The sequence below is a fragment of the Carassius gibelio genome, chromosome B3, assembly GCF_023724105.1.
Source record: "Carassius gibelio isolate Cgi1373 ecotype wild population from Czech Republic chromosome B3, carGib1.2-hapl.c, whole genome shotgun sequence".
Lineage (NCBI taxonomy): Eukaryota > Metazoa > Chordata > Actinopteri > Cypriniformes > Cyprinidae > Carassius > Carassius gibelio.
In genome coordinates, this window is record NC_068398.1 from 28610155 (window position 1) to 28632852 (window position 22698).

The window sequence follows — 22698 nt, forward strand, 5'->3', positions numbered from 1 at the left end:
TTTAGGTGCTTTTTGTCCAATTGTGTTTTCCTGTGTCTCCTCTGAGGAGATGTTTGAGTTTGGCCACACCTCCATAAAGCCCAGATCAGTGGAGTGTTGCAGTGATGATTGTCCTTCTGTAGATTCTCCACATATGATCATGGAGCTATGAGTGACCATCAGGATTTTGGTCACCTGTCTAGACAAGCCCCTTCTCCATCAGTAGCTCAGTTTGGCCAGGAAGCCAGCTCTAGGAAAAGTCCTGGTCGGTCCAAACTTCTTCCATTAAGGGAAACAGAGACTACATGCTTCTGTGACCCTTCAGTGAAGCAGAAGTTTTTTCTGATCTCTTCTCCAGATGTGTGGCTTGACTCAAACCTGTTTCTGAGTTCTGCAGGCAGTTTTTGACCTCAGGGCTTGCTTTTTGCTCTGATATGCATTCATCAGCTGTTAGACCTTTTCTGAGAGGTGTGTGCCTTTCCAAATCATACCCATTCAATTATATTGGCCACAGTTTAACTCCTCATGAAGCGTGACATCTAGAAGTGATACGAATGCTCCTGAGCTAAATTTCAACTGTGCCAGATAAGGGTATGAATACTTATGCAACGGAATCATTTAAATTCTTTATTTTTCATGCATTTGCAAAGAAGTTAAAAACATTTTTTTTTCTTCTTTTTCTTTTTTTATCAGTATGGTTTATGGAGTGTAGACTGATGTGGAATAAAGTCATTTAAAGCAGTTCAACATAAAGCAGCAACATAAAAAAAGAGAATGGGTATGAATACTTTTGCAAGGCACTGTTTGCACATTAGGGTGTTTTTATGTCACAGCTGATGTTATTAAGTTCATATTTATTGCGTTATTTTCAAGTCATGCTGATATTTGTGGTGGTGATAGAATACAGTACAGTCAGCTGTCTGTAACCATGAGCTCAGCGTGGAGCGTGAGAATCATGATGAACGGCTGCTGGAGGAACAGAGAGAACGTACATCTGCGCATTAATGTGACAGCTTGTTACAGATGTTTATCACCAGGCCATAATGACAGGCATCATTTCATCAAGACAACAGGAGTAAATATGAACCTGGAGCTTGTCAGGGCCGATGACAGACAGCCGGATGTTGAGTTACGATAGCTACGAGGTGAAATCTGATGGCAGGCTGAATGAATGCTGCTCTTCAAACATTCGTCAGCGCCACAGTCACCAAGATTCAGATTAAAATGGAGCGCCGACCTTGATCTGATGTGACAATAATGGCGCCTGTTTATTGACTCCACTGTTTGTCCCAAAATGAGATCAGTGAAGGTGCGTCTAATTTAAAATGATCCTTTCACGTCTCCTACACGTCCATGGGCATTTAATGGGATCAGTTTGCTAAGCAAGCACAGTATGTTAAAGAGTCTTTTGGCTCTTGCATGCAGTTTTGCCGGTGTGTTGTAATTCTTGTGCAATAATCAGTTTTATTTCATCTGATAGTTCAAGCACAAGAGGAGAAGGTTTTTTTCCGAGCTTATTAAGTTGGCCTAGTAGTTCCCTTTTATCTCTTGATATTACAATCAAACTCCTGGATATGTGCCATTTTAAGTAGGGGGTTATGGGAAGGATTGCATCTTTAAATGTCACTGTACCATTATGAGGAATTTGCCGGAGTCGGAGTGTGATGGAACTGGAGTTGGAATGTAATTCCCTTTGCCATATCAAAGGCTCGGAATGCTGTGAATGAATGGGAAAAATGAAATCGGGGATGGATGGAAATACTTTCCAAAGAACTATACTTTTTAAAAAGGTTTAGTCCTAATATGTGAGGACTTTAATGGGAATTTTTAATGGGATTAAAAAAAAAAAAAAGCTTCAAAAAGCAGACTTCAGCTCAGAAACGGGTTGAGCTTACAGAGATATTTTGGTACTTTTGTTAAAACTGATGTATGGTGTCAATAGCAATCAATAAGACCTTTGTGACTAGCTTTTCTTCTCTCTTGCCTCCACTAGAGGGTGTTGAACACTTCTTTGAGGTTTGAAGCACTGTATTTAGAGATTGATCAGACCTGCAGAATGCACACTTAATCTCCATATTTTGTTATTTTTTGCTCAAGACATTGCACAAACAAAAGACGTGTCCAAAAAAAGAGTGCTGGCGGATAAGGAGCGGAACACGGGAGGGAGACGGTGGTGCGCTTCATGCCAGGATGGATCTGCAAGCGTTACTTTGATCTAATCTGGTCTATGTTCTCAGAGGCAGCACTGATTTACATGAGCCAAATCACAGAGGTCACTAATCTGAGCAGACACACAAACTTTCTACTGATACAGCTCGGGACAGCCAAGGACAGCGACACATATTAAACCCACGCAGGGAGCCAGAGAATAAAATAGTGTGTGAGAGAGACGAGGGGAATGAAGTAGAAATGATAGACTTGTAGATCGGTGGAATGGATCACAACTCTTAAAGGTGGAGGGTTTTATTCCTCTACATCTGGGAATTGGAAAACATACAAAGCATCAGTGTTTGCATTTCCCAGGAAAAACATCCTAAAGATTGCTAGTTTATAGCTGTCTCTGGAAATTAAGATTAGATAGAGAGAGAATGTTATTATGTTGTGGCAGGCATTGCATTTTAGCACCGAACAGTTATAGGGATACAGATGGCTCTCAAACATGGTGAGGTATGCCCTTTTAACAAACATTTTACCTCAAAATTAAAGGAAAAATAAAAAAAGATATTTGTAGTCAATAAGAAGAATATTTATAGTATATCTAAGATTTAATTAGTCTTTTTTTCTCAAAAAAATTAAACAAATTAATTTGTTTTAATTATATTAGATATATATTTGCATCACAAGAATGATAGTGAGGCTTGTAACAATATAAAGCACCATATTGTTATAAAAACTAAGCACCATGTTATTATTATTTTTATTTATTTATTTATAAGCACTGAGTAAACAATAATTTTAGCAGTAAGTCGAGCAGTAATTTGTCATGAAAATAATATCACTTATATTTACACTATACAAATCATTTTAAATAAAGTTAAACATTCTAAAGTAACATTTTTATATTGTATTTTTATATAAACTTTTTTTTTGCAATATCCAAAGAATTATAAATAAACTTAGACAAGGTAAAACACCATATTTTTATGATTATAATTATATGCTTATTTTTTATATATTCATTCATTTTTATATACTGCATGAATAATATATGTATTTTTTTTATTTACATTTCAAGAATGGCATTGAGGAGGTATAGTAATTATTTGACATTAAAATAACATCACGTTACATATTATATTATATTATATTGTATTATATTATATTATATATTTAAATAAACTGTTTTTATTGGTTGTTGTGAAATGTGACATTCTTAAAAGGTTTCGTGAGACTCAACCCAGGTGCGAGAAGGAGGCTCATTCATTTCTCATAATTACTGGTAAAAAGGTAAAAAAAACGTTTGATTCTACAACCCTATTAACTCATGTACATCACCATTCACTGTACGTATAGAGTTATGAATAATGCACCTCACTGTCTGCATTCACATCAGTTACAGTAGCAATTTATATCAATGAATTGCTGAACATTTCTCACAGCTGTGATAGCGAACAAGTAAATGCAATCAATCAAGCGAACAGACGAGCTCGTGCATTGAAATGAGTGTATAGCCAGTTTATGTCAGAGCTATTGGGAAAAATGAGATGGTGCCTGTTTACCTTTGTTCCACTTGATGGATATTTGTGCAAGTGCTTCAAGGCCGTGCAGGCCGAGTGTCGTGCGTCTCTTTCCTCCGAGCAAGCATGCATGTGCAATCTGCCAACTGCTGTGTTCAAATCTGTCAGTGTCACTGTAGAAAATATCCCACGTTGCCTTAGCTCGTGTTTACCAGTAATGTGCTTTAATCAAATTCACCACGTTTGAATTTGGTTCATTTGTCCGTCTGACATATACCTGAATTAAATGGCCATATCGACAAAAGTAATGTGGTTGATTAGGTCACTGATTACATTTTGCACTTTGCTGTGTCTCGATAATTCCTCCTGTAGCACAACTTGATTTATATCCCTCACGTTTGGTGCAGAAAATGGCTTTTAAGGGATAGCTTACCCAAAAACAGAAAGTTCTGTCAACATTCACAGAAGAAAGGACGTCATACAGGTTTGGAACGACTTGAGGCTGTGTAAATGACAACTGAATATTAACTATTAACTTTGAGGTTTACACATAGCAAGAGTGTAGTTTCAAGGTCATAACATCTGAAATTTGATTGACAGCTGAAGTTTTCCAGGTGTTCAGTTTTAGAATGACCTCTGTTACGTCTGATGAATAATTCCTAAACATCGGTTCGAAATATGGTTCAAAAGTTTACGGTCAGTAAGATTTTTTTTAGGAATTAAACATTTTCTGTTCTATTAATTTATGCATTAACTTAATCAAAAGTGTAAAAGACGTTTTAAATGTGGCAGATATTAATAACAGATTTCTGTTTCAAACAAATGCTGTCACTTCTATCAAAGAATAATAAAAAAAAATCAGTATGTTACCATTTTTATCAAATAAATACGGTGTGTACAGTATATATGATGTGATACAGGGCCGGTGCAGGAATAAAGTGATCTCTGCCACACGAGACCGTCAGATGAGGTGATACCATCAGGCCATGAAGCATGACATACTAGGGGGGATTACAGAGGATTACATGGTGTCTGGCTCATGAGACACGCTAAATTTGGTCAGCATGTTAAATGTGGCATCTCCGTGGCACTCGCCCCCGGGCGGCCGGACAGCTAAAGCCATTCAAAGACCTGAATCCCTTTAAAAACAGTGCTGAGTCTGGCGGATAACCCCACGCGTCCATACGGATGTTGTTTAAGGATCGCTGCTTTGATATCACTGGACTCAGAGCGTGAAGGAAGATTGGGCGAGTTCGAAATGGAAGATGATAAAAGAAAGCTGAAATTAACCTCAGTTTTATGTCTGAGGTTTTTCTGTCCACAATGGCGACTTAAAACAAGCTTTAAAATGCAATAACGTTACTTTAAGGCCCGCGTTTATAGCATCTATTGCCTATTGACTTTTAATATCAGGGATTATGTTAGACGCTCTGCAGAAAATAAAGGCCAAAAGGAAACACAAGTTAGGGGTCATAAATCCCCACGTTCTCCATTTGTTGAGAAAATGATATTTTTATATATATATATATATATATAGTGGCCACCATCTGTTGGATGTGATTTGAGAGTGGTGGCTCTTAGGACAGCAGCTGGACAACCCATTGACTCCCTGACTCAGAACGTGCATGCAACTCTAATGGACTTTAACATTTAATACAAGAATAGTCCTAAATGGTTTGCTTCGTTAATGCTGACTGACAATGGTACGACATCTGGATTATGAAGTATTATTGCAATGTTTTTACATGGATGAAACTGATCCTTTTACAACACCACACCTTTTTTTTCTCTGTGTGCAAAACAGTTTAATTCCGTGTGTGCGAATTACACAGTGTAAAAATATAAAAATAATAACATCCTTTGGAAATGTTTTTCAGTACATCATGAAATGTGTTTAAAGGTAGAATAAAGAGGGGAGAATGGAGTCAGTCTGCGGTTTTTACATTTTAATAAATGATTTACAAAGACAAGCATTTTGTGTTCCAATGAATCATTAACATATTTTTAAATTAAATTTTAATTTTTATATCTAATTAAATGTTAATGTAACATCCTTAGGCAATTGCACCATAGCTGATTTTTTATTAATTGAAAACAGTAATAATTTTATCTATAGTTTACAGAGGTAAATTTATTTACTGATTAGCTTTTTTTTTCCTGCCATCAACAACAACATTTCCTGTCAATCAATTCTGTGTTATGAACGTTGCCAGGAAAAAAAAAAAAATCATATTAAAGCTAAATCTCTCAGATGTAGTTTTAACGAGACTTAGAGCATCTGTGGAAAGCGAAATAGTGGTTAAACATGTTTTTGAAACATGTATGTTTTTGAAAAAGTATGTTTACCTGCACAAATAATGTTTGTAAGGCCAATTCATAATGCATAAATAAACATGAATGTTTGTAGTCGTAGAAGAAAAACATACTATACATAAACAGATATAGTGTACCTATGCACCACTGCACATGTGCACAAAATATTTACATCCAAAATATAGTCGTATTCAAGTGTTTACATGCTTAGATATTTCCTGTTGATCAGATCAAGCTCAAACAGATCAATAAAGGTGTTTACATGAAATCTGATTGAGCCACAATCCGATTACTAAAGGATTATTTGGGTGCATGTATGCGTAGTTAATGTTTACTACTTTATTGTTTTGACTTCTTTCTGAGGTGCTTTAAGCCTTGATTATATAGTTCAGCGGTGCTTTAAGTCCCCCATCCCCTGTGATTGACACCCGATTGTGTTTTCTTTCATCCAGGCAGTAGGCGACTGAGATGGGCGTTCATCTAGGCTGTCTCAGCGACACACTGTGGCTGCCTTTGCTGCTGCTGCTGTCTGTCCTCTGTGCCCCCCGCTGCCAGTGCCGCCCGTTCGGGATGGTCGAGCCCACCGTGAATGTGGCGGTGGTGTTCAGTGGCTCCGCCTACCAGATGGAGATCAAGGGGCGACTGAGCCGGGAGAACTTCTTGGACCTGCCGCTGGAGGTGAACCCCATCACTGTGCTGGTGAACAACACCAACCCGCGCACCCTACTGACGCGCATCTGCGACACGCTGGCTGCTAACAGGGTGCACGGGGTGGTCTTTGAAGATAACATTGGGTCCGAGGCCGTGGCGCAGATCCTAGACTTCATCTCAACGCAGACGGCCGTGCCCATAGTGGGCATCAGCGGGGGATCTGCCGTTGTCCTGCCTCACAAGGTCAGAGTCCAGCACCGTGCCAGTTTCTGAGGTTGCTTGACCTGGATAGTTAAACTCTGATTTCTGGGTGTTCATGCTGGGATAAGATTCCCTCAGAGTTCTTTCACGGTTCACATCAAAGATTCGTAAGGGATAATGTTTGCTGAGCAGCACAAATAATCCATGACAAGGTCATCCAGACCCTGATGTGAAATGCAGAGTTCCTGAATAACCCTGAAGGGGGTTCTTTTTGGCTGACTGTACATTATCTGGCTAATTACGCGGTTACCTACCAAGTAAATAAATAAATAGCCACAAAATATTGATTTGAGATGAAATAATATTATTTGAGAAGAAATAGAGTACAGAGTACTACAAGAAAAATGAACTAGCAAAGCTTTGTAGTGAACTAGGGAAAACGGTCTAATATACAGTTTAATGGTAATCATACAACAACATTTGACCTTAGAATGTAGAGAATGAACAGTCAGAATCAGGTATTCAAAATAGTATTCATTATGTCTTACAAAAGGACTTCTGAGTTATTTGAAATTTCATTCTTTCTTGTTTTGTTACTTTTTGCATTCCTACAACTCAAAACTCAAAAAGAGCATAGTGCTAGCAATGTCATGGGTTCGATTCCCATGGAATGCATCAACTTCTAAAATGCATGAACACAATGCAAGTCACTAAAATGTTTGTGAAATGCAAACTTTCATCTAGTTCTGTTTCCCAAACTGTGCTCCACTTGTCCCATCAACATAAGTAGCATTCCTACAGTTTGAACAGAACAGCATGGAGCTGAAAACGGCAAGGTTATGTGTTCAAATCCCAATAAATGCTTGCATGATTAATGTAAGTTGCTTAAAAACAGTAAATGTACTTTTCTGAAACTGTGGTATTTTTGTGTCTTCAAAATGAGTAGCCTTCCTGTATCTCAAACAGAAGAGCATGGTTCTAACAACAGCAAGGTCATGGGTTTAATTCCCATGGAAAGCATGCACTTTAAAAATGAACACCTTAGTGTAAGTAACTAAAAACCATTTGTAAAATGCACAAATACACTTTTGGGTCTGAAACTACTGTCTGTTTGTTTCCTCAATGGGTAGTATTCCTGTTGGTCAAACAGAAGTGTGTGATGCTCATAATGCCAAGGTCATGGGTTTGATTGTGTAAAGGTTATGTAATGAGTACTGCTGTGATAAAAGTGTTTTTTACCATATTATTGAAACACTGTTGCACACCCGATAAAAACACTTCCATGCCAACTAAACAGACTAACCTCTTGATGTTAAACAGATTTGTGTCCAAACCAAAAGCTCTAGTGTGAAAGCAGTATTATTTGGAGTAGCTGGTTGATTTAATTGGCCATTATGAATTTTCCTATTCTATAAAAAGCTATTTAAGTGGGGCTCTGTTAATACAATACTTGTATGACTGAGCAGTATGAGTCCCTGCTGAAAAGTAATGAAAAAGTCAAATTAGGCACAAGCAGCAGGCTCTCAATGCTGAAATATCTTAGGATACAGCATTGTTCATGTTCATTTCCAGAAACCCTTGTATTTTAGCACAGCACTGGGGGAATTGTCTCTAATTAGAGAATCATCATTCATCATGTTATCATTATTTACAAGCTCTATTGATTTTCCCAGCCTGAATATAGTTGGCCATTGGGTTGATTTCCCAAAGTTTTGTTGTGCAGTAAAAAACATTAATGTTAATTTACTTCATATATTATACATGATGCTTTGGAGTGGATGAATATGAAAATGATAATTCCACAATGATAGACCATTTTTTTGCAGTTTTTTTTTCTTTCTGTCATGGACCTTCTTAATTTTAGACAAGACAAATTGGAAATTTAGATTTTTACTCAACCTTTGCAATTTTTACATTTTCAATATTCAATATCATAATAAAAAAATTGCTGTGCACATGTACTAAGTAAACTTTTGTACACATAACTTTTACAAACTTTACAAACAAATTTTCTAGCAGAAAGTCTAATCTAGGTGGTATTACCTGAGTTATTTGTGAAAGAGCCTGGGAATGGATGGGTCATTAGAGAACTATTGAACATGGACAGTGTAAACGAAGACCACTCTTTCTCTAGATGTGCGTCACTGTGTTGGTCAGCCACTGAAGTGAAACAGAGATCAGCTGACCTTTACTTCAGTTCAGAATAGAGCTGCGAGGGACAATAGATGATCCCTGTCTGTTTTATTGCTTCTATGCAAATCACCATGAACAATGACACACAGCCCATTCCAAGAATAAATACAGAAATATAGTGTTTATTCAGGGCACAGTAAAATGGACTGCTGACGTCTAGAGCTGAGACGGCTGCTTTGTGAGTCTGTAGCAGTATTTCAGCATCTGACTGTATTTATATTCCAAACACTCGCTGCAATAGAGCAGTATACTCCTTTTTCTAATGCTAAATCCATATATCTGCATGGCGATGAAAATCTTTATTGCTAAGAGGCTGCAGCACGGCTAGTGGAAGAATATTGCAGGTTCAACTTTCAATAAATCTGTCACTGCATTTTTAACCAGACTAAAAATGTTTTACGTATTACATAACGTTCTTTACGATAGATTTGGAAATGCAATGCAAATAGAATATATATATATATATATATATATATATATATATATATATATATATATATATATATATGTTTCATACACTGAACATAGCTGTAATTTTTGACGGTTCATTACCAGTTTCCAAAAGTTTTGTGTGTGTGTCTGTACCTTTAAGACATCTGTACACAAAAGTTGATTCCTATCATTATTGGCTTGCATCTTCTTAAGAGTCACTGCTTCAAATGAATCCGATTCAGAAATGTAGTTTGCGTTCATTTGTTACAGAAGTTTGGGTCATATTTAGTAGTCTGTAATGAGTAAGTGGCAGGCTCTCCACTAATACGAGGTTCCAAAACAAAATAATCACATTTAAAAACATAAAACTCAGGATACAATCAAACAAAATCAATGGCTAGACTGAAAGCACTCAAAACTGCAGGACAAATTCACAATTACTTTAAGACACATGTTCTTTAATCAGTGGTTGATTAACAGAAATGAGAACATATGTAACCATAATAATCTAAAATACTGCTGTGATAGTATGGCCAGCTTAGGCAGAGATAAATACAAATGTACTACTTTCCCTAGGGCTTTTTGATGCTGGTATCGATTAACTGATAGGAATCGAGTTCTTTCACCTTCATCCATTTCCTGTTTATTAGACATCTACTCCAGGAATAAGACACGGAAGGATATTAGTCCGGAAACCAACTTTGTTCTGAGAGTTTTGTGCAACACTCAAAAGATTACAAATGGGACTTTTCACAGCAATGCCATTGAAGAACTATTTTTGGTTCCCCAAAGAACCTTTCTCTCTTTTTAAGTGTGAAGAAAAATTTGAAAATCCACATAAACTTTTTTCACTATAAAGGATCTTTTGTACAGTGGAGATTCAAAGGCTCAATCAATGCTGATAAAAACCTTTATTTTTATGTATTTAAGTATGCATTATTCTGCACCCCTCTTACTGAGCCAAACATGATCATGTGGCCATTTCGGTCATCTGTTACCTTGAAAAACAAAGGCAAACATCTTTAGATATTCATGGCCATGCCTTTGAGGCTACACAACAACCAAAATCCAATGTAGTCAAAAAAAATTTTTTTTTTATTGTTGTTCTTGCGAGCCGTGTACAGAATCTAATCTTGTAGGAAGCGAGCGTTCATACTTCAAGCGTACGATGAGAATGAAATCATTGTGTGTTTCCTCTCAGCAGTCAATCATGGATCAATGTGGCGCTCGTGCTGCCTTCAGACACCGGGAGATCCGGCAGAAGCCGTTAACTGTTTTCAGGCATAAGGAAATTGAATGGCAAATGAACTCCTCCTTTGCCAATGTACCTTTATGATTTGTTCATAAGTTGTATTGGTTCACTGAGTTTCAGTGATATTTGCTTTGCCTAGAAGCTCCTCGGAGACACCGAGCGAGAGATTTGCTTTATCTGGCCGTGTGCAGAGCCACAGTGGACACAGTGGACTCTCTATCTATCACACACATGGAGAGACACACACAGAGAAGTTTCCTTTGGAGATAAAACGCACATAAGCGGCTAAGCTTTTATATTTCTCGTTCGACTGGACCAGAACACCTATAGTGGAGTAATGAGCAGAGATATCAAGAGAAAAACAAAGAAAAAGGAATATTTGTAAGAGTAGCCAATAATACATTGTATGGGTCAAAATTATAGTTTTCTTTTATGCCAAAAATCATTAGGATATTAAGTAGAGATCATGTTCCATGAAGACATTTAGTACATTTTGTATTGTAAATATATAAAACCCTTTATGTAAAATTACAAAATAAATAATAATTTTGATTAAACTTCATTTGGACAACTTCTCAATATTTTGATATGTTTGGACCCGAATATTCCAGATTTTCAAATAGTTGTATCTCAGCCAAATATTGTCCTAAAAATCCATACATCACGCCTATTTATTCAGCGTTCAGATGATCTATAAATCTCAATTTCATGCTGGTTTTGTGGTTCCTGGGTCACATATGTTCTCATTTGTTAACATTAGTTTATGCTTTAGTTAACATAAACCATGAGCAATACAACTTTACAGCATTTACTAACCTTACAATCGTTCATTGTTTGTTCACAGTAAACGTTTATTCAAAAAAGTATTAGTAGATGTAGAAATGACCATTGAATAAGATTAATAAAGGCTGTAAGTACTGTAGTTCATCTTATCAAAATTAATAAACAAATAAATCATTAGTCTTACTGGGGCTAATATATTGAATGTATCCTAAATATGCACAAAGAAATCATTTTTGACAAATGAATAATATTAGTAATAATAATTAAATAGTAGTAATAATATTAAGATTATATTTTTTAACTTTTTTTATGGATTTTCATTGTTTTACATTAAATGTCTGGTTCTATAACAAGAATTAAATAATAAAAAGAAGAAAAAAAAAATCGAAACTGTTTTTTCCTGTTCTTTTTCCGATTATATAGCCATGTTTAAAACATTAGGAATTTCTGTTTGTAAATCTTCCAGAATGACATCAGTAGAATGACAGAAGGAATGAGTTTCTGAAGGGATTTGAGTGCTGTTGAATACAAGAGATGCTCTGCGTGGCTCTAGGATGTTGTGGGTGCTTGCCAGGACACTGCTGTGTAGTTGCTAACATGGTTGTAGCTCATTATTATGTGTTTTATGTGTCTGTTCAATGTCTCGTCAGTATTCCAGTCTGCAGATACGGCTTAGGTACCTCCTTCAGTGCAAGTCTATTTTTTGCTGCTTTCATAATCCAGCAGATGGAAATTGTAAGTTTGAAGTCTGAGAAACACAACAGCACACCTCGTCTCAACAATCCACGTGATGTCTGTGCTGAATTACCTCCATAGCATGCAGAATTATTGTTCTCTCTGTAGAGACAGGCACTGGCATGTTAACAGATAATGTGGATAAAATAACATTTAATGTTTGTTGGGTAGTGATATATACAAACTGTGTTAACACATGAATATGGTGCAGGATCTGTTGGTGAACTGAACACTGTCTGTAATCTTTGAGGGTGGTCATCCTTCCAAAGCTTTGCGTTTAGATGCAGCTCGTGATGTCAGCAAAAAGGGGAGGAGACAGTATTTAAAAATAAAATGCATGCTCAGACTCTTAGCCAATTACGCTGCATATGGATGAGAGAGAGACAGAAAGATTACTTTTATGATGACATAAACTTGACATAATCTCCACTGGGAATGCATTATTATCATTATGTAATAGACTACAGTCTGTTCTCCATTCAGAGGCGTTCCACATTAGAGTGATTTGGCACATTACGTTTTTTTCTCAGTTGGTAAATAGTCTTTTGGTGAAGAGATAAATTAGTGTATATATTTATGAACATACAATGATCTGAGTACACCTATTACAGCATCCAGCACCAAAGTCCATGAGTGTTCAAGACTCACTTCTTGTGTGGATCAGCTGCCAATATATATAAAAACAGCAGTATTATGAAATATTATTACAAGTAAAAATAACTGTTTTCTATTTGAATGCATTTAAATGTGATTTATTCCTGCGATGTGCAGCTGTATTTTCAGCATCATTACTCCAGTCTTCAGTGTCACATGATCCTTCAGAAATCATTCTGATATACTGATTTGCATTTATTGTGATTTTGAAATCAGTTGTGCTGTGTTCTGCACACTGTCAACTTTCCATAAAGTACATGTTTGGCAAATTACAAAAGCAATATACACTGTAAAATATTATTAATAATCATAATAATAAACTTAAATTTTTTTATAGCGCTGGTTGGCCTTTAAAACTAGAATCTCAAAGCGCTACACAGGAATAAGACCCAATAGAAGATGTAGAAACAATGCATTAATAAAACCGAAATACAGACAAAATACCAAATAAAAACAAACCATGAAAATTTCCACAGGTAGAAAAAATAAAAAGATTATAAAATAATCAGGTTATTAAGATTTTCTTATTGTAGTCTTCAATTGTAACATTTAATAGCAATTTTTGCGTTTTTTCTAAACCATTTTTTTTTTTTCAGATTAAAAGGCAGATTTTTTATTTAAATTTGTAAATGTTTTCTATCCAATTTTTTTTCTCTCACACAACTAGTTCTTGATACATGACCAAATGTCGTCATACCTTCAATAATCAGGCAAGTTGATTCAAACAAGATGCAAATAATTAGTTTTGGAAGCTGCATATATTAAAAACAATTATATAAATACAAATCTATCAGAATCAATAGCATTAAACACTCTACTGACAGATTGTTTCTTTCTTCTTATCTCTGAAATGAGATGCTGCTGATAAGAGTCTTAATTAAGGTGACTCATTAAGCTTAATTAAAGTCTTCATTAAACACTAAAAAAACTGAAGGACGCAGTGGTTTCAAACAAATTCTTATATGATAAATATTGAGGTTGGGAACTCAATAGTTTGTAATGGGACCAGATTATAAATACCCAACCCATTATATTGCTCTAACCAATTTTTGGTGTCACACCTTGTACTTTTTTAAATGCAATGGTCGTTCAATGACACAAGCGTTCAAGCACTGTGATTTTTAGAGCAGTTAAAGGGGTCAGCGAACAGGTGGAATAAACGGCAACGTCTCCCGTTCCCAGCCTAATGAACAGGCTTAGCCTACTTTCCCAATGCTTTTGTCTGAAGGACATCACTGTGTTATGCTGAAAGTCTCTCTCAGGAAGCGGTTCAATATGAAATCCCCTTCTGCTAGCAGTTGGCCTTCATCTACTAGATAAAAACTGGGTCCAGTTTAGATTCAGTCCCTGTATACTCTTTCTAAAATGATAAATGTTGTTTAAAATACACCTAAGATCTGCTGTTTATCTGAGATGTTTGCAATCTTTCTCTTGGGAATAAACCTTTTAGAACCAAATATCATGTCCATGCAGTCAGATCTTTGACTATAGACTTTTCTTAGATGATAGAAGTAAACGTGATCTTTGGACTGCAATATAGTTTCCTTTATGTTCTTCAAATGCTTGTAATTTGACCTTATAATTCTCCCCGGGTCCATGGGAACTGTACATTTGGATGAAACCAATCTTTGGGGAACTGATATTACAGTATGTTTTAAAATTATAAACTTGTTATGCATGGATGATTAAATATGCAACTGCCAAGTAAAAACACATTTCACCTGAATAATAGTGAAGAATGTGATTATGGGCTATAAGCAATTACTTTTTAATTGCTATATAAATATTTTATTGTAACCTCATTCGCAGAGTGTGCTTTATTTGTGCCACATTAAGCACAATTAAAGAGCATTTATAAAACAATTAGTTATGGTTCTATAATTAAATTGGATGATCTGTATTCAGAGATATTTTGAACAGGCAATATAAAGAAAACACATGAGACAGAATATCATTTGATTTCTTTATTAATTCACCAAGTTATGGTGTTATTTACTTATGATGACGACCATGATTATTCTTATATTAATATACAATTATAGTTAATAAAATATTCATATTTAGTAGTTAACATGCTTTAGTTTTATGTAATAATTATTTTATTTAAATATTTAAAGTTAATAATAACAACAATGACAACAGGTAAAATACTATTATTTATAATATAAGTAGTAGTAGTATTATCTATAATTATATATATTATACAGTTTGTTTTATATTTTGCATACTAAAATAAAGTTACATTTATATGTAGCTGTAATTTATAATAATTATAAGTAATGTTGTTATTTATTTAGATGATAATGACAGTGATACTACAAATAAATGCTACAAAATATATTAATATTTAATTTGTATGCTATAGTAATAAATAATAGTTATCATATTTAAATATTTAACATACATTTATAATATTAACATGAATGACAATAATAATAGCAACAACAATAATTGTCATTATTCATATTAGTAGTAGGAGGAGGAGTATTACTTATAATTATAAAATCTTTGATATTTTATAAATTAAAATAATTTGTTATATAATAACATAATATATTATAACATACAATATTAATATATAATAATATGACTATATAATAATTCATAATTTTTATATTTAAAATGTTTATTTTGAACAGTCTATGTGTAATACACCTATTACTGAATATTTTTTAGATTCTATATTAATGCATCAAGTTGTTTATTCAGTTGATGATGAATATATTATTTGTATTTATATAAAATTATAGTCAATATAATATTACTATTAAGTAGTTAATATGCTGTACTTTTATAAGTTACTATACTTAAAATAAATGTATAACATTAATAATAAAAATTCTTATTGGATATTGTAGTGGTATTAAATATTTTCATATTTCATAAATTATAATAATTTAATATATAAAGTAATAATTATAATAATAAAAATAATAGTTAACATTCAAATTTGTACACACATACAGTATATAGCTTTTGCAAGCATATACACACAAAAAGCTATATATTTGAATGCAATCATATTTCAGTTACACACAATGAATGTTTTTGGTTTTAACAGCTAGAAGCAATATGGAGAAATGAGGTCAAGCTCTCACTTTGCTGTCTTTCTCGCAGGGTGTTGGTTCTTCCTTCCTTCAGCTGGGCTCTTCCGTCCAGCAGCAGATCGCCGGGATGTTCAAGATGATGGAGGAGTACAACTGGGACAGTTTTGTGGTGGTGACCAGCCTGTACCCTGGCTATGACACCTATGTGGACTACATCCGCTCCTATATCGATACGTCTTACTTCCTCTGGGAGATGCAGGACATCTTGACATTTGACATGTTGGCCGATGGTTTGAACGACCTCCGTGCCCGCCGGTTACTTCAGCAGATCGACGCGCAGGTGCTGCTGGTGTACTGCTCGCACGACGAGGCCCAGTACCTCTTCACCATGGCCAGGGAAGTGGGTTTGGTGGGTCCGGGGTATATCTGGTTTATCCCCAGCCTTGCAGTGGGAAACCCCAATATGCCTCCTCCAGACAGCTTCCCCATTGGATTGATCAGCATTATCACCGATCGCTGGAAGATGAGCTTGAGAAACAGGGTCAGGGATGGTGTAGCCATCGTGGTGAAAGGAGTGGAGAGCTTCCGCAAACAGAGAGGGTTTATTCCTGACGGACACATGGACTGTCTGAGTCCAGAGCGGCCATCCACCAATGACACTCTCTTCAGGTGGGTTCTCACAGTTATTATTTTAGTGCCACTAGTGGTGGAGATATTACCCTTATAGTGAGTTCAACTAAAAAATACAATTCAGTCATCATGATCTCAATCTCGTGCTGTTCCAAACCTGCATGACTTTCTTTGTCCGTTGAAATGTGGAAGAAGATATTCGGAAGAATCTTGGTAACCAGGTTTCAGTTGCAGTGTATTTATTACTTTTTTGCCCGTACATTGTTTTGGTTACCAACATTATTCGAAATATCTTCTTTTATGTGCTTGCGTAAGAAATAAATGCATAAAGGTTTGGAACAACATGAGGAAGAGTAAATTATGACTATATATATATATATATATATATATATATATATATATATATATATATATATATATATATATGAATCAATATAATATACAGAATGGATATTTTTATACTTGCTGGAGTTTACATTTAACAGTGTTATTACATTGTAAGTGTTTTTAAAGATTAGCTTTAATGTGAGATTTGCAAGATGGCTGAGATTACCTACATGTAAAAAAAGAGGATACGTTAACAAATAATGGATACCAACAAACTAAAAACATTTAATATTGTCAGATAATTAATATGGTAAAGATATATTGTGCATCCCTTTTAAAAACAACTGCTGAAGCTTTGTCTTTATTATAACAGAGTCATTTTCTTTAGTGCAAGGGGTTGTGGCCAATATACTAAAAGTCTGTCGGAAATAGGTAACACAAATTAAGTAATAATACTTAAAGTCCATCAGAAATTAAATGAAATTCAAATGGACTTTGATTTGGGATGCACTAATCCTAATACCGCTTACTGTTTAGTTTGGACACAATTTGGATACAGCCATGGTATGAGGGATTTTGGACAACAGATGGAAGATATTAGGGAAATCCACATGTACAAATGTGCTCTGTTATGAAATCTATGATAAGGTTACAAGAAAAACTCCCAAGAACCTTTGGATTTACCTGACCCAACAGGATCACCTAAGCAAAATAAAGGTGAACGGATATAAAGTGACAGGAAAGTTTGAACTTCTGCCAGCATTTTTCTGTAGCAGGGCCAAAATCCAGGGTGCTCACTTTGCAGCACATTGGCCAGTCTGTGCCATCCGGATTTAGATATAGGGATCAGAGCGAAGATATAACTTGTGATGTGCCCTTTCTTGCCAGGGCTGCCCAAAAGAGCAATCTGGTGCCATCTGTGCCAGGGAACACAACAAATCCTATTTCGTCAGACAATGTTTTAATCATCCAAAGGGGGCCAAGGCAGAGAGAGGTGCTCTGTGCTTGGTGCAGTCCAAGGTCACTGGGTTATAAAGCATGTGGGAGATCTGTAAATGTGTGTGCAAGGCTGTAAAATACCAAAAATATAGTGGATATTATATCATTATTAAAGTAAGAGTTTACATATTCTCATGTAATTCTCCACTTTTTGACTGTCATTTTTGTTTGTGCAACACATAAAAATAATTTTCGTAGAATCTTTACATAACTCTTTGCAAGAACATTCATACAGTATACTGCAAAAAAATCATATTTGTTCTAAATTTTTTGGTTTATTTTCCAGTTAAACTGTTTAATTGAAACAATTCACATTTTCATTACTTGAAAACTAATTAGGAAGTCATGTTTTGTAGGGGGAAAAAATGGCATAAATGTCATATATTATGTTCCAAAATGAAGTCATTTATGTTGTAAAATTGTAAAGTAGCTTCACATTTACCGTTTGTGGAGAAAGCTATCCTATAATGCCATTACAAAATGGTCAGTGGGAAAATAAGTGAAAAATTGTGGATTGATTATAAACAAACAGGTATTTAAAAACTCAGAATTATAAGTAGTCCAGTCCCTGCTGAACAAAAAAAAAAAAACATCATCCTAAGCTGGTTTGCTGGTGTTAGCTGGTCTCCCAGACTGGTCAGGTTGATCTGTTGGCAGGTTTTAGAGAGGGTTTGGAAACTTTCCAACATGTCAGGCTGGGAGATGAACTGTCCTCTCAAGTAAACCACAGCTAACTAGCTTGGACATGTTGAAAGGCTGATTTAAACCAGCTAATGTTTAATTAAAACTCTTTTACCTAATAATTATTAGCACTTAGAGTAATGCTCTGTTAGCTTAGCTACATGCTAATGCCAAACTTAAAATCAGTTGTGACTCTTTGTAAAAGCACTATTTGAAAAAAAATCATGACAATTAGCATAATGTCTCAGAAAGCAGCTGTCTGTGGCAGTGGAGGCAGTGAGGCAACTTGTTATGTTCTGCACATTATCATAGCAACATGCTAATTCCAAATTCTATTAAATCAATTAAACGTTTGCAAAAACTTACCCTCCTTAGTTACTGTTGCCATCTCCGACAAGCCAAGCCACTCTCACACTACACGTTTTCACTTAGTGAAAAAAATATTGCAGAACAAAGATAAAACTGACAGCACACAACAGGCAATACAGAACAGGCTACTTCTGGTATGAAACAAGGTCTTATATTTAATTTTTTTCCCCATTTTTTAAGAAATACAAATACAAAAAATAAATAACACCTCCAATACAATTTTTTGAAAGATGGTTTTGGTAATTTAATGTAGTTGTTATCACGCTGATATATGTTCAATTGTTAGTTTTTGTGATATGTTTTTATTTTAGCTAGTAATTTGATGCTATAAAAATGGGGCGTGTCGTTATGGTTGATTGGGTCTGTGGGATTTGGGCAGGAGTTTGATAACACGGCTCCACCTCATGACACGAGACTCTGGCTCTAAACGAATCTCTACTCCACAGACTGGCTCCAAACGAAACTCTATTGTGCAGACTCTAAACAAATCTCTACTCCGCAGACTCTGGCTCTAAACGAATCTCTACTCTGCAGACTCTGGCTCTAAACAAATCTCTACTCCGCAGACTCTGGCTCTAAACAAATCTCTACTCCGCAGACTCTGGCTCTAAACGAATCTCTACTCTGCAGACTCTGGCTCTAAGCGAATCTCTATTGTGCAGACTCTGGCTCTAAACGAATCTCTACTCTGCAGACTCTGGCTCTAAACGAATCTCTACTCCGCAGACTCTGGCTCTAAACAAATCTCTACTCCGCAGACTCTGGCTCTAAGCGAATCTCTATTGCGCAGACTCTGGCTCTAAACGAATCTCTACTCTGCAGACTCTGACTCTAAGCGAATCTCTATTGCGCAGACTCTGGCTCTAAACGAATCTCTACTCTGCAGACTCTGGCTCTAAACGAATCTCTACTCTGCAGACTCTGACTCTAAGCGAATCTCTATTGCGCAGACTCTGGCTCTAAACGAATCTCTACTCCGCAGACTCTGGCTCTAAATTAATCTTTTCCCCCGCAGACTCTGGCTCTAACGAATCTCTACTCCGCAGACTCTGGCTCTAAGCAAATCTCTATTGCGCAGACTCTGGCTCTAAACGAATCTCTACTCCGCAGACTCTGGCTCTAAATTAATCTCTACTCCGCAGACTCTGGCTCTAAGCGAATCTCTACTCTGCAGACTCTGGCTCTAAGCGAATCTCTACTCCGCAGACTCTGGCTCTAAATTAATCTTTACTCCGCAGACTCTGGCTCTAAATTAATCTTTACTCCGCAGACTCTGGCTCTAACGAATCTCTACTCCGCAGACTCTGGCTCTAAACAAATCTTTGCTCTGCAGACTCTGGCTCTAAGCGAATCTATTGTGCAGACTCTGGCTCTAAACGAATCTCTACTCCGCAGAATCTGGGTCTAAGAGAATCTCCACAGACTCTGGCTCTAATCGAATCTCTATTGTGCAGACTCTGGTTCTAAACGAATATCTACTCCACAAACTCTGGCTCCAAACGAATCTCTACTCCACAGACTGGCTCCAAACGAATCTCTGTTGTGCAGACTCTGGCTCCAACTGAATCTGTATTGTGCAGACTCTAGCTCCAAACGAATCTGTATTGTGCAGACTCTGGCTCCATACAAATCTGTATTGTGCAGACTCTGGCTCCAAACGAATCTGTATTGTGCAGACTCTGGCTCCAAACGAATCTGTATTGTGCAGACTCTAGCTCCAAACGAATCTGTATTGTGCAGACTCTGGCTCCATACAAATCTGTATTGTGCAGACTCTGGCTCCATACAAATCTGTATTGTGCAGACTCTGGCTCCAAACGAATCTCTGTTGTGCAGACTCTGGCTCCAACTGAATCTGTATTGTGCAGACTCTAGCTCCAAACGAATCTGTATTGTGCAGACTCTGGCTCCATACAAATCTGTATTGTGCAGACTCTGGCTCCAAACGAATCTGTATTGTGCAGACTCTGGCTCCAAACGAATCTGTATTGTGCAGACTCTAGCTCCAAACGAATCTGTATTGTGCAGACTCTGGCTCCATACAAATCTGTATTGTGCAGACTCTGGCTCCAAACGAATCTCTACTCCGCAGACTCTGGCTCTAAATTAATCTTTACTCCGCAGACTCTGGCTCCAATCGAATCTCTATTGCGCAGACTCTGGCTCCAATCGAATCTCTATTGCGCAGACTCTGGTTCTAAACGAATCTCTACTCCACAGACTCTGGCTCCAAACGAATCTCTACTCCGCAGACTCTGGCTCTAAACGAATCTCTATTGCGCAGACTCTGGCTCTAAACGAATCTCTACTCCGCAGACTCTGGCTCTAAATTAATCTTTACTCCGCAGACTCTGGCTCTAACGAAACTCTACTCCGCAGACTCTGACTCTAAATTAATCTTTACTCCACAGACTCTGGCTCTAATGAATCTCTACTCCGCAGACTCTGGCTCTAAACGAATCTCTACTGGCTGGTTTATCTGGTCTTCCAGCCTGGTCATTAGTGGATTAGCAGACTGGATTTAGAGGGGGTTTGGCGTCTTCAGCTGGTCAGACTTAAACCAGCACTGTCCATCTTAAACCAGCTAAAACCAGCCAACCAGGTTGATTTTAGCTGTTTGTTTGTTTTTTTCAGCAGAGTATAAAATATACAGGTGCTGGTCATATAATTATAATATCATCAAAAAGTTGATTTATTTCACTAATTCCATTCAAAAAGTGAAACTTGTATATTATATTCATTCATTACACAGACTGATATATTTCAAATGTTTATTTCTTTTAATTTTGATGATTATTACTGACAACCAAGGAAAATCCATGTTTTTATGTTCATACTTTTCAGTTGGCCAAGATTTCTAAAAATCTTATCTTTGTATTGGTTTTAAGTAATATTAAAATTTTTTAAGATACTGAATTTGGAATTTTCCTTAGTTGTCACTTATAATAATCTAAATTAAAAGAAATAAACATTTGAAATATATTTCACAAAAGTTTCACTTTTTAAATGGAATTAGTGAAATAAATCAACTTTTTGATGATATTCTAATTATATGACAAGCACCTGTATTATCAATTGTTTATTCTCCCTCAAAACAGTACAGTATTTGAGACACGTGAGGCTACATGACGGTTAGCATACTTTCTTGGAAAGCTGCTGCCTTTGTAGACATCGAGGCAGCTCACTAGGTTTTGGCACAGAGATGAACACATTAATATTCCCCTAGTAGCATGACCTCTTGACAATATAATCTTGCTTTTGAGGGAATTTATTTCTCGTTACTCATTCAGTTTTGAGGCATAAAGATAAACTGCCACTGAAATAATCGCAATCCAGAAGAGTCACCCTCGTTATTGATGGGCCGTTTTTAATTAAGTCTCTTACGATTAAATCATTTTACCTGTTAATGAGATTACAGCAGATTATCAGATTATGCTGGCTTTTCACACAGATGACTCTCAGACGTGCCTATAACACTCACAGCAAGACCAAATTATGCTGCACGATGAATCATGTGGCTGCAATTATCTGATTTATTAATGCTTTGAGCATAAGAGCAAATGTTTTCAATATCATGAGGTATGATGCAATCTTCAGTATCAAAACTGTATCAGACTTTCAAAGCGCTAATTGAGCTTGTTCTGATGATATATTCCACTTGATCTGAGATGCTGGTAAACTTGATCTGATCAATCACAGTAATAAAGCCAGTGCCTATGTTTAAAAACGATATGAGGTTTTTGGTCTGCTTTATGAAGAGAAATTGCACTTTTGA

The 22698-nt window shown here is 36.2% G+C and overlaps 1 protein-coding gene across 1 annotated transcript in view; it reads left to right on the top strand.

Annotated features, from left to right (window-relative positions):
• Nucleotides 1–22698, top strand: part of LOC127951765 (glutamate receptor ionotropic, NMDA 2C-like) — a 58034-nt gene that overhangs the window by 11119 nt on the left and 24217 nt on the right. The window contains exons 2-3 of the mRNA XM_052549768.1: nt 6422–6863; nt 15988–16586. Of these exons, the coding sequence (XP_052405728.1) occupies nt 6438–6863; nt 15988–16586 (1025 nt within the window). The 5' untranslated portion in view covers nt 6422–6437. The remainder of the gene's footprint in view (nt 1–6421; nt 6864–15987; nt 16587–22698) is intronic.